The sequence below is a fragment of the Dasypus novemcinctus genome, chromosome 24, assembly GCF_030445035.2.
Source record: "Dasypus novemcinctus isolate mDasNov1 chromosome 24, mDasNov1.1.hap2, whole genome shotgun sequence".
Lineage (NCBI taxonomy): Eukaryota > Metazoa > Chordata > Mammalia > Cingulata > Dasypodidae > Dasypus > Dasypus novemcinctus.
Window position 1 is genome coordinate 51,040,378 of NC_080696.1, and position 14,346 is coordinate 51,054,723.

At 47.3% G+C, this 14,346-nt stretch overlaps 1 protein-coding gene across 50 annotated transcripts in view; it reads right to left on the reverse strand.

The window, feature by feature from the left end:
• ZMYND8 (zinc finger MYND-type containing 8) overlaps positions 1-14,346 on the reverse strand; it is a 112,473-nt gene that overhangs the window by 82,523 nt on the left and 15,604 nt on the right. For 2 of the 50 annotated variants that reach the window (XM_058287193.2, XM_012529569.4), the window contains exon 1: positions 1,615-1,715. The exons of the other annotated variants lie outside the window; for them this stretch is intronic. In XM_058287193.2, coding sequence (XP_058143176.1) covers positions 1,615-1,621 — 7 coding nt within the window. In that variant the 5' untranslated portion in view covers positions 1,622-1,715. Of the gene's footprint in view, positions 1-1,614; positions 1,716-14,346 lie in introns of those variants that run through there. 50 annotated transcript variants of the gene reach the window in all.

Here is a 14,346-nt window from a genome sequence, read left to right on the forward strand (position 1 = left end):
GGGACCCGCCCTGCAGCCCCCCACCCCCCACCCCCACCCCCACGGCACCCAGGCCTCCTCCGTCTAGGCGCCCCCGCCCCCATCCGCCTGAGTCACAGCACTCTCAGCTCTCCAGGGTCTAGGAAGTGACACACCATTACAGGGAGCTGTCTCCTCCCACGAGGGCGAGGGCCGCAGCCCAAAGGCTGGCACTCTCCCTGAGGACCAGCCCGCGGCGTGTTTTTTGTGGGTGTTAGATTTCCTTGATGACGGCAAGCCTGCAGGAGTCAGAATGAAAAGGGAAACTCAGTCAACAGGCACAGCAGGCCAGAGACGCGGGGTGACCAACCTCCGGGTACTCCAGGGCCTCTAGAGGAGGTGAGTCCCAGGCAAACCAGAGCGAGTCGGTCATCCTCCAAGGAATTCAGGGGTGACTGCTCTGACCGACCGGCGGTGGCAAATCAGAGAGAGCGGCATGGTCAGGAACTCAGCAGGCTGGCATCAAACTGCAGAATCTAGGCCTGCTTCTGCTTCCCAGCTGTGTGAGCTTAAGGAAGCTACTTAACCTCTCTGTGCCTATTCTTCTGTAAAACGGAAAGAATAGTACCGCACAGAGTTATTGAAGGATTAAATGAGTTGATTCATGTAACGCTCTTAGAACAGTGCCTGGCAAAAAGTAAGCATCCAATAAATATTCATTCTTTTTTTAAATTGGGACTCATTCCTCTTCCTCCTTCCCCACAAACCATTCCAAGAACACAGCTTGCTTTCCCACAGGAGCTTATTCCATCAATGCCACAAGTTCAAAGATACGGAAAACGCCAGCCTGTAGAAGCTGGAGGCCACACTAAGCCAGGACATGACTTCTGCACTTCCATTGGACTATAATAAGTCCTGGTTTCCTCCGGTAACTGCACAGGCAGGGGCAGAAGCAGGGGCCGGCGCTTGCTCGGGCATGGCGTGCAATCCCGGGCAGCACTCTCGGTAATTGCCAGCCCTCTCCGCGGCCTACTTCAAACAGGACCGCATGCTGCTCTCCCAGAAGCAGCAAAGCCGAGAACAGTTAATCATGTCAAAGCACTTAGCAAAGACACAGAGCAGGTACCCAAACCGGCCTCCCTACCCCGGAATCTTCAGGCCCTCCCAACCAGTAATGACATCATCATGAAACAAAAGCCCGGAATTTCCTCCTGGAGGAGCCCAGAAATGAGAAATCAGGAGTGAAGGGTGGGGGTGGGAAGTCGGTGAATGTTCTCTCCCAGCAATAAGCGAAGAGGAACAGACGAGGGAAAGCGACTCTCATTTGCTCAAACGCTGCATGCACATCGACCCCCGTGGAACCTCAGAGACGAGGCTGTGTCTCGGCCGACTCGGGCCTGCCAGAGCCCGCGGGCCTAGCCGACTCTTCCAGCCAGGGCTGTCCTGTCGACACGGCTGCCCCCCAGCCTACGTGGGCTTCTAAGAGGTCTCTGCGTGTGAACCCAGGAAAAAGCTAGAATGGAAATGAGGCAGTGGGACAGGGGGCCATTCGCGGCGTGGGGGGATGTCATTTTACTGGGAATCCTGGGTACCTCACAGGCAAAGCGAGCGAGGGGCAACACGCCCAGAACGGGAGCCCTGGGAAAGTGGACTTACCTGCCATTGAGAAAGCTCGGCTGCTCAGAGGGCCCGGCCTCTCTTTTTCAGAGGCTCACACACGACAGACATTCCTGCTTCCGGATCCTTGGCGGCCTCTCCCAGGGGGAGGAGGAAGCAGCAGAGAGGACAGGCTAAGAGTCACCACTTACCAGGCCAGCCCTGGTCTTGTACACATTAGGTCGCCCGCCTGGGCAGGGATGGGGCCACCTCTCAGCACCGGGGCAGTCCGAGGCGCGGAGACCTGCCTTAATGTCCCCAGGCTTTTGGCTCCCATTTATCACCCTGGACAGCAATTCGGATAAGATGACAGTCTTCAGTGCACTGCACTCAAGAGCCATTTATTTCACCGGATGTGAACAAACACAACGAATCAGGGCTGTTCTGCTGATGGAAGCAGGACTAACAGAACGGAGGTCGGGTGGGGTGGGGGGGCTGCTGTGGTTTGGATTTTAAAGGTTCGGGTTTTTTTTGTTTTTTAACTAAGTACTTCAAATTATCTGTAGTTCTGATGACCCTTGCTAGAAATGAGAAAAGCATCCTTTCCCACTTTCACCAGCGTTTCTGTGTTCTCTTCCTTTCTCTCTCTCACAATAATGTAAAAGTGGTGATTAAAGAGCATATTCATATGTAAAAGGTGAACTTCCAAACTCTCGCAGCCAGACCCACAGTGCTCCAATCTAGGGAAAAGAGGCTGATTTACAAATGAATTCAGTGTTTAGCCCTCGACTACTGCAGAGGCCATTGCCACCACATCTGCCCTTTGACCTCCTCAGCCCGGATGAGGCCTTTTGGAAAAATGACACCTCGACAGGAATTTCCTGGCTCAAGAATGCCAAGCTCAGTCAAATTTTACAAATTTGGGGGTGGGGGAAGCAGGGCCCAGCTCCCGATAAGACAAGAAACCACTGCCCCTACCCACCCCTCGGCAGACCCAGGCCCGAAAGGCTGCGACCGGCGTGTGTACATATCCGAGGCCCTGAAAATTTCTACCAAATTACCACAAAGAGAATGTGGAGGACAGGTTGTTTTGGCTTTCAAGTTGGATTCCGGCTGATGAGAGAGCTGGCAGAGGAGCTGGTTCTGGTGGCTGAGACCCATTTGCATTATTTATCCAGGCTACAGGGACTTGGCAGGGGGGCAGAAGGGGGTGGGAAAGGGGGAAGCATTCCCCGGCCATCCCTCCTCACCCTCCCATCCCCCCCACAAGGCTCAGGTTCTGGAAAGCTCAGGGGCTGGTGGCTTTCAAACTGCAACAGGGAATTGGGCATCGGAAGGCCAATTCAGAAACAAAAAGACGATTCTGTGCCGGCAGCAGCTGAGCAAAGAAGTGGGTTGAGAGAAGAAAAGGAAAAGAAAGAAGCTTCAGTAAGGGGGTAAATGAAGGAAGAAGCGCTGCTGGTAGCCAAGCAATATTCCCTGCACGCCCTGGGGGATCCTGGCCCAGTGTCGGGCCTCCCCCCAAAGTCGCCTTAATGAAGACAAGAAAATTCTCCCTACTACAAGTCACGCTGTCGCGTTCCTTGGAGGGAGCAAAGACTTCAGGTCCAGAATACTGCCTAGATTCTGCACTCACCAAAGGAATACTTAAGATAAGCCAGAATCTGTGAGGGAATTCTAAGAATGTATCCCGTACCCTCCAGGCTCATAAGTGCACAAAGTCTGCGTAAGGGTAGCCACGGCAGCCACGGCAGCGTGGCTAGGAGAAGCCAGACAGGAAGCAAGGCCAATGCCCTTTACCAGCAGATAGAAAGGCAGTAAGTTATGATGCAGCCAATATGGAATAAAGGAATTGAATCAGATCTTTCTGTACTGGCACGGTATGAAATCTAAGGGGGAGAGGGGGATGCCAGAAATAGAACCTGTGTGAAAGAAAACAGGGGTCCTGCAGGCTCTAGGTTTGCAAAGGCCTGGAAGAACACAGAAACCAGAACCTGCAGTCAACACAGGTCTCCTCTGAATTCTTTCCTGTACTCAACTATTTAAGATATTTTTTAATGGCTAAGGGGAGCATGGATAATAAAATATAATATTTTCGGTGCTCTCACTACCTGCCAGGTCCTGACTGCCCCAGCCAGGGTTCACGGTCTGCATGCCCAGCCGGCAGCGAGCTCTCAGTAGGAGCTCAATTCAAGCTTCCAGCATCAATCAGGCGCCACTTGGAAGGGGCTCAGGCATGCTGCTAAGCACTCTAACAAGGCACAGAACAGCTCCCCACCACAAGGAACTATCTGGCCCCAGAAGTCCACAGTGCCAGACTGAGAAACCCTGTTACAAAGAAACCCAGGTTGAACCCTGTATAAATATTTCACACATGAAGGCATCTGCAGCCATTAAGAAGGAAAATGATGCCTAATGTTTCTTCCACTCAGCGGCCCTGACTTCAGATTTCAAAGGTGGGAAAACAATGGGACCAATTAGGCACCTGAGCAACTACTAGACATCTGGGCTACCAGGGATATGGTCTGGGAAGACCCCTGTCCTCCAGGACAAGCAGCCTGAAACAAAGGAGTAATAACAGCCACCTTTCCCAGAGCACTTGTGATGTGAGAATCCTGTTCTATATACAGCTATCAACTTATGTACGTCTCACCACAATTCTACGAGGAGGTAGGTACTGTAAGGAGGCTCATTTTATTGATGAAGAAACTGAGGCCCAGAGAGAAACAGGCCCATGGGAAAGCGGACAAGAAATGTAGAATGACTGAGAAACTGGTGACAGAAGCTGGGGGGAGGACACCAGGAGTTTGCGTATGACTAATACAGAGGGGAAGGCAGTAGCCAGGGAAATTGTTCCTTCTCAAACCGGACTTATGCAATTCACAGCTGCTGTTTATTGAGAAGTTACTTCCGGAATCTTCCCACCAGTGCCAATGAGATCGGGATGGTGCTTTTGTCTCCATTTTACAGGTGAGGCTCAGAGAAGCAAACCCATTTATATGCTCAAAGCCACACGGAGAATTTGTGTGCCCAGAATGCCATCACGGCTGGGTCTAATTCCAAAGCCCTAACGTGCACCAGTCAAGGGCCTCCCTGAGGCTGTGAGCACCACCCGGAAATTCCCACCATGTGCCACGGGCACTGGCCTTGGCTAGCGTCAGCACAGCACCACTGTTTGGAGCGTAGGTCCTGGTGCCAGCCCACTAACTAGTTATGAATCTAAGGGCTGCCCCCCGTCAGTTGTGTGCCCCCATGCAAGTTACTTAGTCTTTCTGTGCCTCAGTCAACTCAGCTATAAAATGGGTATAATACGGTATCTTCCTCAAAAGGGTTATTAGGATTCAGTGAGGTGATGTATGTAAGGGGAACAGCATCTAGCACATCAAAGCAGCAAGAATTATTACTCTTATCATTACCTACTGGGGTAAGGAGGTACCAGAGTAAAGGCAACCCAGAAATCTCAAGTTTCCCCATATCCTTTTGTATCTTCACTGTGATTTCCGTCGGACTAGCTCTTCCCAGCCAGTTTCAGGAAAAGTTTCACCTGGTGAGAAACACAAACCTTCCACAGTAAAACTCTCTCAGGTTGCCACAGGTTCAACCAAGCCAGGCACAAAAATCCCTCCAGGGCTCGGGACTTCCTCGCAGATCAAAGCAGAACTCTGAGTGAGGCCCACAATGCCAGCTCCGCCCTCCCTAAGGGGCCTCCCAAATGCAAGCTTCTCCCCGCTCGGGCGAGGCTCGAAGAGCCAGCAAGAAAGCTAAGCAGAGAAAGTGCCTGACTCAAGCAGCTGTGCGGCCTTGAGCAGGACACGTCATCTCTGTGAACATGGGCCCTAATAATCTACAAAACGCACAAAGAACGCCAAACCTTGCAGGGTTAGAAGGGATGCGCCTCCGCAAAGATATATTCCTTCCCCAGCCATCCTCCCTTCTGCCTGGTTCAAGTTCAGTCCAACCTTCAAGGCCTTGCTCAAAGACCGCCTCAATCCAGTTACTCCCTATTAAGTATCAGCTTCTACCCTCAGTGGTCAGGCTCAGCCAAGCCCCGTGATTACTCACTGGCTGGCCTACTTCCTCACCTGCCTCCTATACAGCCTTCTCAAAACCTAAAGACAAGCCTCTCTCCTGCTTATTCCCTGCCAAGGGATTTACCGTCCTTCTTGAAATAAACACCCAACATCTTACGAAGACCTACGATGCCCCGAATGATGTGGCCCTGCTCACCTTTCCTCCTCCACTCACTCGACGCCAACCGTAAATTTTCATCATTTTATTTCTTTACTGTTTTGTTTGTGTCTCCCCCAGAAAGTCCACTCCATCTGACCTTGTCTAACCTTCTTTGCTGCACGCAGGGCCTGGCACAAAGGTGCCCCATAAACACAGGTCGGAGTGCAGATGAGCCAGCCAAGGGGGTTAACAAAGCTCCACTGTGTGCCTGCCTGGCCTGACTCACAGGAAACTCCAGCTCTTCTTCCCAGTCTAAGAATCTCTCCCAGCAAATCCAGAAGGCAGAAGGGTTACAAAATCATCGGGGAAGAAGATCACACATTTCAAAGTCAGAAATTGAGAGACTAGAACAGGAAACACCCTTTTTTTCAAAAGATACTCATGCATTCTTGCTTCTTACGTCAAGAGCCCATTTCCTGCACAAGTATTCCCTAAATAAGGATTTATATCCAGAATGTGATTCCTGAAAAACGAAAGTGGGGGAGACCAGGACGTTTCCCCAGGCCTCCAGCTGTTCTCTGAGAGCTACTGTTTCAGAATCATTTAGCAGTGAAAAGAGTGACTTTCTCCACAGAAAGCACACTCCCTGCCAAGGGACCCCACTCCCCCAGAACTTACCATTTCACCAATTTTTTTTTTGCCCCAGTTCTCTGACCTTTTTCTTCTCAGACCCTTTCAGGTCTTTTCCAACACCTCCCCTGATCCCACTTCCGCCAGTCTCCATCTCTGCACAGGACAAAGGCCAGGGCCCATCCTCCCCGTGTCTTATCTATGTGAATTCCGCAACGAGGGATCAGCCTCGAAAGGAAAAAGGGAAAGTAAAAAAATATTTTTTGAGTTCTTCTTCTCTCTCCTCTCACCATCTTGGATTCCTCGGGCCTCTCAGAGTGCCAGGATCTCGCCAGGGTTGGGATAAGTCTAGATTGGAAAGCTGCACATTTGTGGTGGACAACGGCCCCCCAACTCTCACCAGCTACTACAGCATCTGGTCCCAACCAGAGAAATAGCAAGGCGATCCGGGGGAGGGTCGCTTGGTATGGAGATGGGAGTTACGGAGCTCTTTAAGGAGATGGGGACCTAAGGAAGTCAGGCATATTAGTGGTACAGAAGGGACATGATCATGGCAAGGAAATGGCCTGGGCCAGAGGTAGCTAACTGCAGGACCATAGGCTCGAGTCACCCACAGCTTGGTGTGACTCAAATTAGGAAAGAAAAAAAAATGGGAAAGGAAAACGATTTGGCAGTTCCTCAAAAAGTTGAACACAGAACCACCACCCGACCCCAGCAATTCCACTTCTAAGTCTATATCTAAGTCTAGAACTGAAGACAGAGACTCAGATACTTGGACACCATGTTCACAGCAGTATTATTTACAATTGCCAAAAGGTAGAAACCATCCAAGTGTCCATCCCCAGATGAATGGATAAACCAAATGTGGTGTATACATACAAGAGAATGTTATTCGACCATAAAAAGGAATGCACTTGTGACACAAGATAATGGATGAACCCTGAAGATATGTTGAATGAAGTCAGTCAGATACCAAAGTACAAATATGGAACAATTCCATTTACATGAAATAGCCAGACGAAGCAAATTCGAAAGGGAAAGTAAATTATGCTACATGGATAAACTACCTAGAAAGCATTATGTTGCATGAAATAAGCCAAAGCACAAAAGGGCAAATACTGTATGAGTTCATTTATATAAAAAAGCAAACGCACAGAGACCAAGTAGATTATAGAGGTTACCATGGACCAGGAGAGGGCAGATTTGAGAGTTACTGCTTAATGAGTACAGAGTTTCTGTTTGGGGTAATGAAAAATTTTGGAAATAGTGTAGTGGTAATTGTTACAAAGTACTGTGAATATAATTAATGCCACTGAATTGTACACTGAAAAAGGGTTAAAAGGCAATGCTTTGTGTTGAATAAATTTTACTACAAATTTTTTTAATTTGAGAGAAATTGCACAAAAAATCCAGATTCTCATTTTCCTCTTTTAAAAAAAGAAGAAAATCAGCAGATCCAGTCATCCTGGGCCCACATTTCCACATGGCAGTGATCCTCCAGGCTGCCCCACGTAGGGTAGAACATGAAATCCTGTTTGCCAAGGTCTCTACTAATCTTACCTTTTAGATAATTAAATATAAACTTAAAAAATCTCCTAAAGGGTATAACAGGGCAAGGGAAAGCAAAGAAGTGGGGCAATAAAATAAATTAACAGAGGGATAAGAGATGGGGAATGCTTTGCTAGGATGGTCAAGTCATAAAAAGTTCAATCCAGGAAGTGGATGTGGCTCAAGTGATAAGGCTTCTTCTGCCTATCAGATGGGAGGGAGGACCTGGGTTTGATCCCTGGGGCCTCCTAGTGAAAAAGAAGAGAAAGCTCGCCTGTACAGCAAGCCAGTGTCCATGTGTGGTGAGCTGAGTGCCTGCGTAGCAAGCCGAGTGCCCACACAGTGAGCCAAGTGCCCACATGAGTGCCCACATGGTCAGCCAGTGCCCATGGGATGAGTCAAGTGCCCACACAACAAGCCAAGCAAGCGCCCAAGCAGTGAGTCAGTGCCCCACGCAAGTGAATCACACAGCAAGATGATGACACAACAAGAAAGACGACGGGGAAAGTCAAGGTGAAGTGCAGCAAAGACCAGGAACTGAGGTGGTGCAATTGATAGGGAACCTCTCTCCACATCAGAGGTCCCCAGTATCAAATCCCGGGAAATCCTAGAGGAGAAAGAGACAACAAAAAGAGAAATAGATAGAGAGGATCATGCAGCAAAAGGACACAAACAGCAAAAACAGCAGGGAGGGGGAGGGGAAGAAAAAAACACATCTTTTAAAAAGTTCAATCCCATTAATGCATATGACATAGGTTTGATTATGCTTTTATAAGCATAGACAGGACAAAAGTACAGACGAAAACACCAAACTATTAACAATGGTTACCCAGCAAGAGAGGATATTCCGCTTTTTATCCTTGTAATACTTTGGCTAATTGTAAGAAGAAACCCTGATATTTTTATGTTGGAAGGAAAATTCAAAAAAACATTTTTTTCCTTAAAGTTAATTAACTTATATTACTTGGAAGAGATACTTTATTAAAAAAACATATTAAGGGAAGCAGGTTTGGCCCAACAGATAGGGCATCTGCCTACCACATGGGAGGTCCAAGGTTCAAACCCCGGGCCTCCTGACCCATGTGATGAGCTGACCCATGCGCAGTGCTGATGCGCACAAGGAGTGCCATGTCACACAGAGGTGTCCCCCGTGTAAGGGAGCCCCACATGCAAGGAGTGTGCCCCGAAAGGAGAGCCACCCAGCGCGAAAAAACTGCAGCCCGCCCAGGAGTGGCGCCGCACACACGGAGAGCTGACACAGCAAGATGACGCAACAAAACGAGACACAGATTCCGGGTGCCGCTGACAAGAATACAAGAGGACACAGAAGAACACAAAAGAAAATGGACACAGAAAGCAGACAACTGGGGGAGGGGGGAATAAATAAAAAATAAATCTTTATTTTTAAAAAAAAAAGCATATTGAGCAGCTACTATTAATCACCAGCCCCATGTCAGCCAAAGAAGTGAACAAGACTAAGGGCCCATTATCAGTCTAGCAGAGGAGGAAGGCACGGGGGTAAATGATTTTGGAAGGCTGGTGGGGAGGGACTTTTCCTGCAGAACTTCACCCAGCCTGGGCCAAGATACACAAAAGGCTCTTCAGTGGGGTCTCAATAAGAAAGGTCAACCTGGGAAGACAGGAATATGGCTGTGTTCTCTGCAGAATTTTTAAAAGAAAATCAGGCTGAAAAGCAAAATTCAGATTCCAGTGCAATCACCCTTCATCAAATAGGGTCTATGCCGGGCCAGTCCCTGGCAGGACTGTTTCTACCTACAGCACCTAGCTCGGCACTAGCAAAATCCGTTAATCTATTAAGAGCAGCACTGTTCCAGTAGTAGTTTCGTTGATGATATAAATGTTTCATATCTGGACTATCTGGTACGGCAGCCTTGAGCCACATGTGGCTATAGAACATTTGAAATGTGGCTAGTGAGGCTGAGGAACTGAATGTATTTTATTTTAATTAATTAATGAAAATGTATGCCGTGGCACACAGTTAGTGGTACTGTGTTGGCTAGTACAGCTGGAGAGGTTTAACATCAAAAGACAAGGGAGCAAGCAGGCCTGGCAGGCAAGCAGGAGCACTTGGAATCCTCCCTATTTGCCTCTTGGGATTTGGTAGTTGTCTTAAAGGCAGAATGATTTGATGCTCAGAGGTGAGTACATGGACTTGCCTTTAATTCTTCCTTTAATCTTGCTGGGAAATTCTCAAACCTTTAGTAATCAGAACTGATTACTGGGCTGTCATGGACAATTTAAGGGACTTTCCAGGGTGACTCTGGATCCTAAAGGGCTCCTCTTTTGGACAGCAGCAAACAGTAGGAGCTAAGAGAGGGAGGGACTGGGCCTCCATGGACATGGAGAAGGCGAGGGGACCAGGCTCAGAGAGTGCAGATGGAAGACGCTGCAAGGTGACTCAGCATGTCACAAGAACAGCAAGCCAGGCAGGCTGGAGAGAGCCGCAGGGCCCGGCCGGTTCTGGCAGGTTCCGCAGGGCTGCAGGCCCTGCTGACCAAGGCCAGAAAGGACACTCAGAGAAAGGCCTTGACTCAAGGCTGGTCTCCATGAACCACTGGAAATGAAAAGCAAGGGAGTCAGACAATTGGACTTGGGTGTTTGAAAGATCCCACTAGAAGTGGTATTAATACATTAGGAGGGAAAGAAATTAGAAGGAACGGAACCATTTCAAAGGGTACTACGTCTCTCAAAGGAAAAGAAAGAAGGCCACCATTCCTTTCAAAGAGAGCAGTCATTTGAGCTTGGATAATTATTTCCAGGCACTGGATTATCCTGGAAACAAAGCCAGCCTCTCTAGCCCAAAGGCTTTTACTTTCATTCTCCAGGCTAAGAGTTCTATCCATCTGATATACAAAGAAGACACTCATTCATTCATTCGAAAATTTTTATTTACACACAGACTAGAACAGGCACATGGGGAAAAGTGATGAGCAAAAGCAGAATGCAGACCCCCCCCCCCCCCCGCATTTGGGGCCTTAAAATCAATGGGGGCGAGGAAAGCAGTGAGAACATTCCAGGTATAAGCAAAGGCGGTGGCCAGAGGTGGCTCTGCAAAGGTTCAGGAAGGTGAGGGTGGCTGAGTAGGGCAAGGGAACCTAGCAAGAGTGGAGGCTGGTAAGACAGGAAGGAGCCAGCCCAGGATGAGGAGTTGAGGATTTTGATCTTCATCCTAAAACCAATGAGAAAGCACCTTAAGAACTTCAAGTAGAAGAGAGTGCCCTGAGCAGATGTGCCTTTCAGAAAGATTGGGGTGCAGGTGGGGTGCAGGTGCTAAAAGACTAAAATGCAGTTCAATGAGGAAAGCTTGGAGAGGAATGACATTTAGGAAGTACCACTTTAAGAAAATGATATGGGGAGGCAAAGGACAGAACAATCAGGGATGAGTCCCATATCCCTGGCTCAGGCAACTGGCAGGGTGCTGGGCTTATTCATGTGGAGGAAAAGCAGGTGTTCTGTTTCTTGGCAAGGAGGGGTGTGCTGAGATGTGAAATCACTTTTGTATATGTTGACTCTAAGATGCCCATGAAACAACAAGTAGGAAGTCAGGCAGGCAGCTCGCTATCTGCATTGAAACGCAGAGAAATGTGGATTGGAAAGGTAAATTTGGGAATCATTAAACGACAGATGTGGGTGAGAGCACCCAGGAAAAGAACATGCCAGAGATGAGGATCAGGTCTTTGACCAAGCTTTCGGCAAGTCATCTGGGAAGTAAAAGGAAAATCAGGAATATGTTGGCCAAAAAAAAAAAGGCAAAAGAAGAGACACTTTCCAGGAGGAAAAAAAAAAATTTTTAAAGTCTATGCCTCCCTCGAAGTGTCCCTATGACCCAGCAATTCCACTCCCCGGTCTACACCCAAGAAAAATGAAAATGTACGTCCACACACAAATGTTAACAGCAGCATTACTCACAATAGCCAAAAAGCAGAAACAATCCAAATGTCCAAACAATGAACGGATGAAAAAAATAGGCTATATCCATACAATGAAATATTATTCAGCCATAAAACAATGAAATACTGATACATACTACAACATGGATAAACCCTGAAAACATTATGCTTAGTGAAAGATGCCAGGCGTCAAAGGTCACATATTATATGATTCCATTTACATGAAATGTCCAGAATAGGCAAACCCATAGAGACAGAAGCAGGTTCAAGCCAGGGCCTGGGAGAAGCAGGAAATGGGAGTAGTCACCAGTGGACTGACGTTTCTTTTTGGGTTGATGAAAGTAAAAAATATCCTAAAATTTGTTTGTGGTGATTCAGATTGCAAGACTCTATGAACACACTACAAATTATCGAGGTGTACGCTTTAAATCGGTGAATGTTCTTGTATTTAAATTGTATCTCAAAAAAAAAGGTCTGAGAAATACTGGATCTCTAGGTTCCCAAGAAAGTGGGGGCTCAAGGGATCTGCAACATCTCGCTCCCCCTCACCCCACCCCTACCATGAGGCCAGCTTTCCACACTTGCTCCCCCCCAATCATCAGTAAAGGATCAACTACTACTGCCAAAAAAGGCAGTAACTTTTGGAAACTTTCTGTGAAAACTGTGCCTGAATCTCCAAGGAACCTCAGACGTGGTTTTTTTCTATGTGCATTTGGAGGAGAAAGATGAAGTTCTGTAAAATAGTCAGTTTTAGGTCAGAGTCTTCTAAGAATAATAAGTCACATAAAAACATATAACGTAGGTCACACTTCAAAAATGGGACAAACTTAAGACTCTCACAAGTGAACCACAAAGCTTAAACATTTATGGACATTTTCAAAGGGATTCCATGAACACAACAGATAACTATGCTGGCCAAGAGAAGGTGGATTTCTTATTTTGAAATCCAGTATTAAACACCTTCAGAGTTCTGAGACATTTCAGATCTTGTTAGAAGGTACAGTGGGGTAGCTGGCTAACTTGCAAATAAATTTTTCCCACTGCATAGTACGTAGATGGCACTGGTGGGATGTAGAAAATGCAGAAGAACCAAAATAGTTAAAAAACTGATGCTCATTTTTTTTAAAGAAAAATTCTAAGCACTTCTCCATTGCACTGTGATTTAAGTGTTTGTAGTTCTATTTTCTTAAGAGTTTCCTTGAAAAATGACAGAGAGGTCTCTCTCTCTCTCAGCTGTCCTCATAAACAATTCCTTTGTGAAACAGTCTTAATTTACATACAACAGTGAGAACGAGGATCCTGTACTAATTAAGGTCAGGGGCTGGCTAGTAAATTGCTGTAATTGTATATTCTCCAGCATCCTGCCTCTGAAAACATATCCATAACCAGGGAAATCGCAGAGAGAACGATACTGTTCAAGATTTTAATATCCTGGGCTTCCGCTGCATCTGTGCATGGTTTCCAAGGGTGTCCTCCTCTTGTGCGGGTGACATTACACAGACATTTTTAAAAATGGTTTCAGTTTGGCAGTCTGGCATCCACACAGCACTGTCAATTACCCCAAAATGCACACATGGCAGGACAGAGATGCAAGCCTCCCGAACAGGGGCGGGGGGGAGGGTGCCTTTAGACCAAGACGTGACATGAACTCACGGAAACCATCATTTTTCAGACTCCAAACCCCCGGCCTTCAAGGCACTTGTTTTGACTCATGCATGGTGTAGCCAAAATCCTCCAGTGAACTACGCTGTGATCAGTCTATCGCAGAGAATGCAAACTGACAAGCGCTGGCCACGTCTCACCTGGAGATGAGCTCTGTTGGGTTTGTGCATGTGCCTAACCTTTGAGAAACCTGGCCTGCATAGACCATATTTCTAAATCAAGTCATTTTACAGGAAAAAAATATCCGAACTGGCAACACCGGATGAGCCATATTCCAGCTCACAGGAAGCACCCCCACCCCTCTCGGCACCTGTGCACCTGTAGATACCAGCTGTGGTCACTTAACTGCCAGACTCCGCAGGCTTCTGAATTGGAACCCTTTAGATATAGCTCAGGGGTGAGAGCAAAGGCCACTTTATTAATCTCTCTGAACCTCAGTTTCCTTCTCTGGAAAGTGGGAACACACCTCTGTCACAGCATTATTAAGAGAATCAAATGAAATAATTTGCATATGATGCCTAGCATCTATTAAGTACTCACAAAATACTAGCTATACAAACAGTCCCAGCATCTAGGCAGAACCTCTGATTTACACTTGAGTATCTTTCAGCAGATCATTACCCTTGGACACAAATGTCAGCCTGACATCTCAAAAGCTTGAAAGCTTTGTCTCTCAAGAACTAAAACGCTCTGGTAAATGCCAAGGCTGACTTGATGGCAATGACTGATGTGGGGATATGTGAGTTCGTGCCACAGGGAGGAGGCTGTACAAATTGAAATTTATTTAGAGAACCTGAAAGGTAGGATTAGATATAGGAATAGGATAAAGAATTCTGAGCCAATTATTATCAGAGTTCTTAAGTTTCCCACG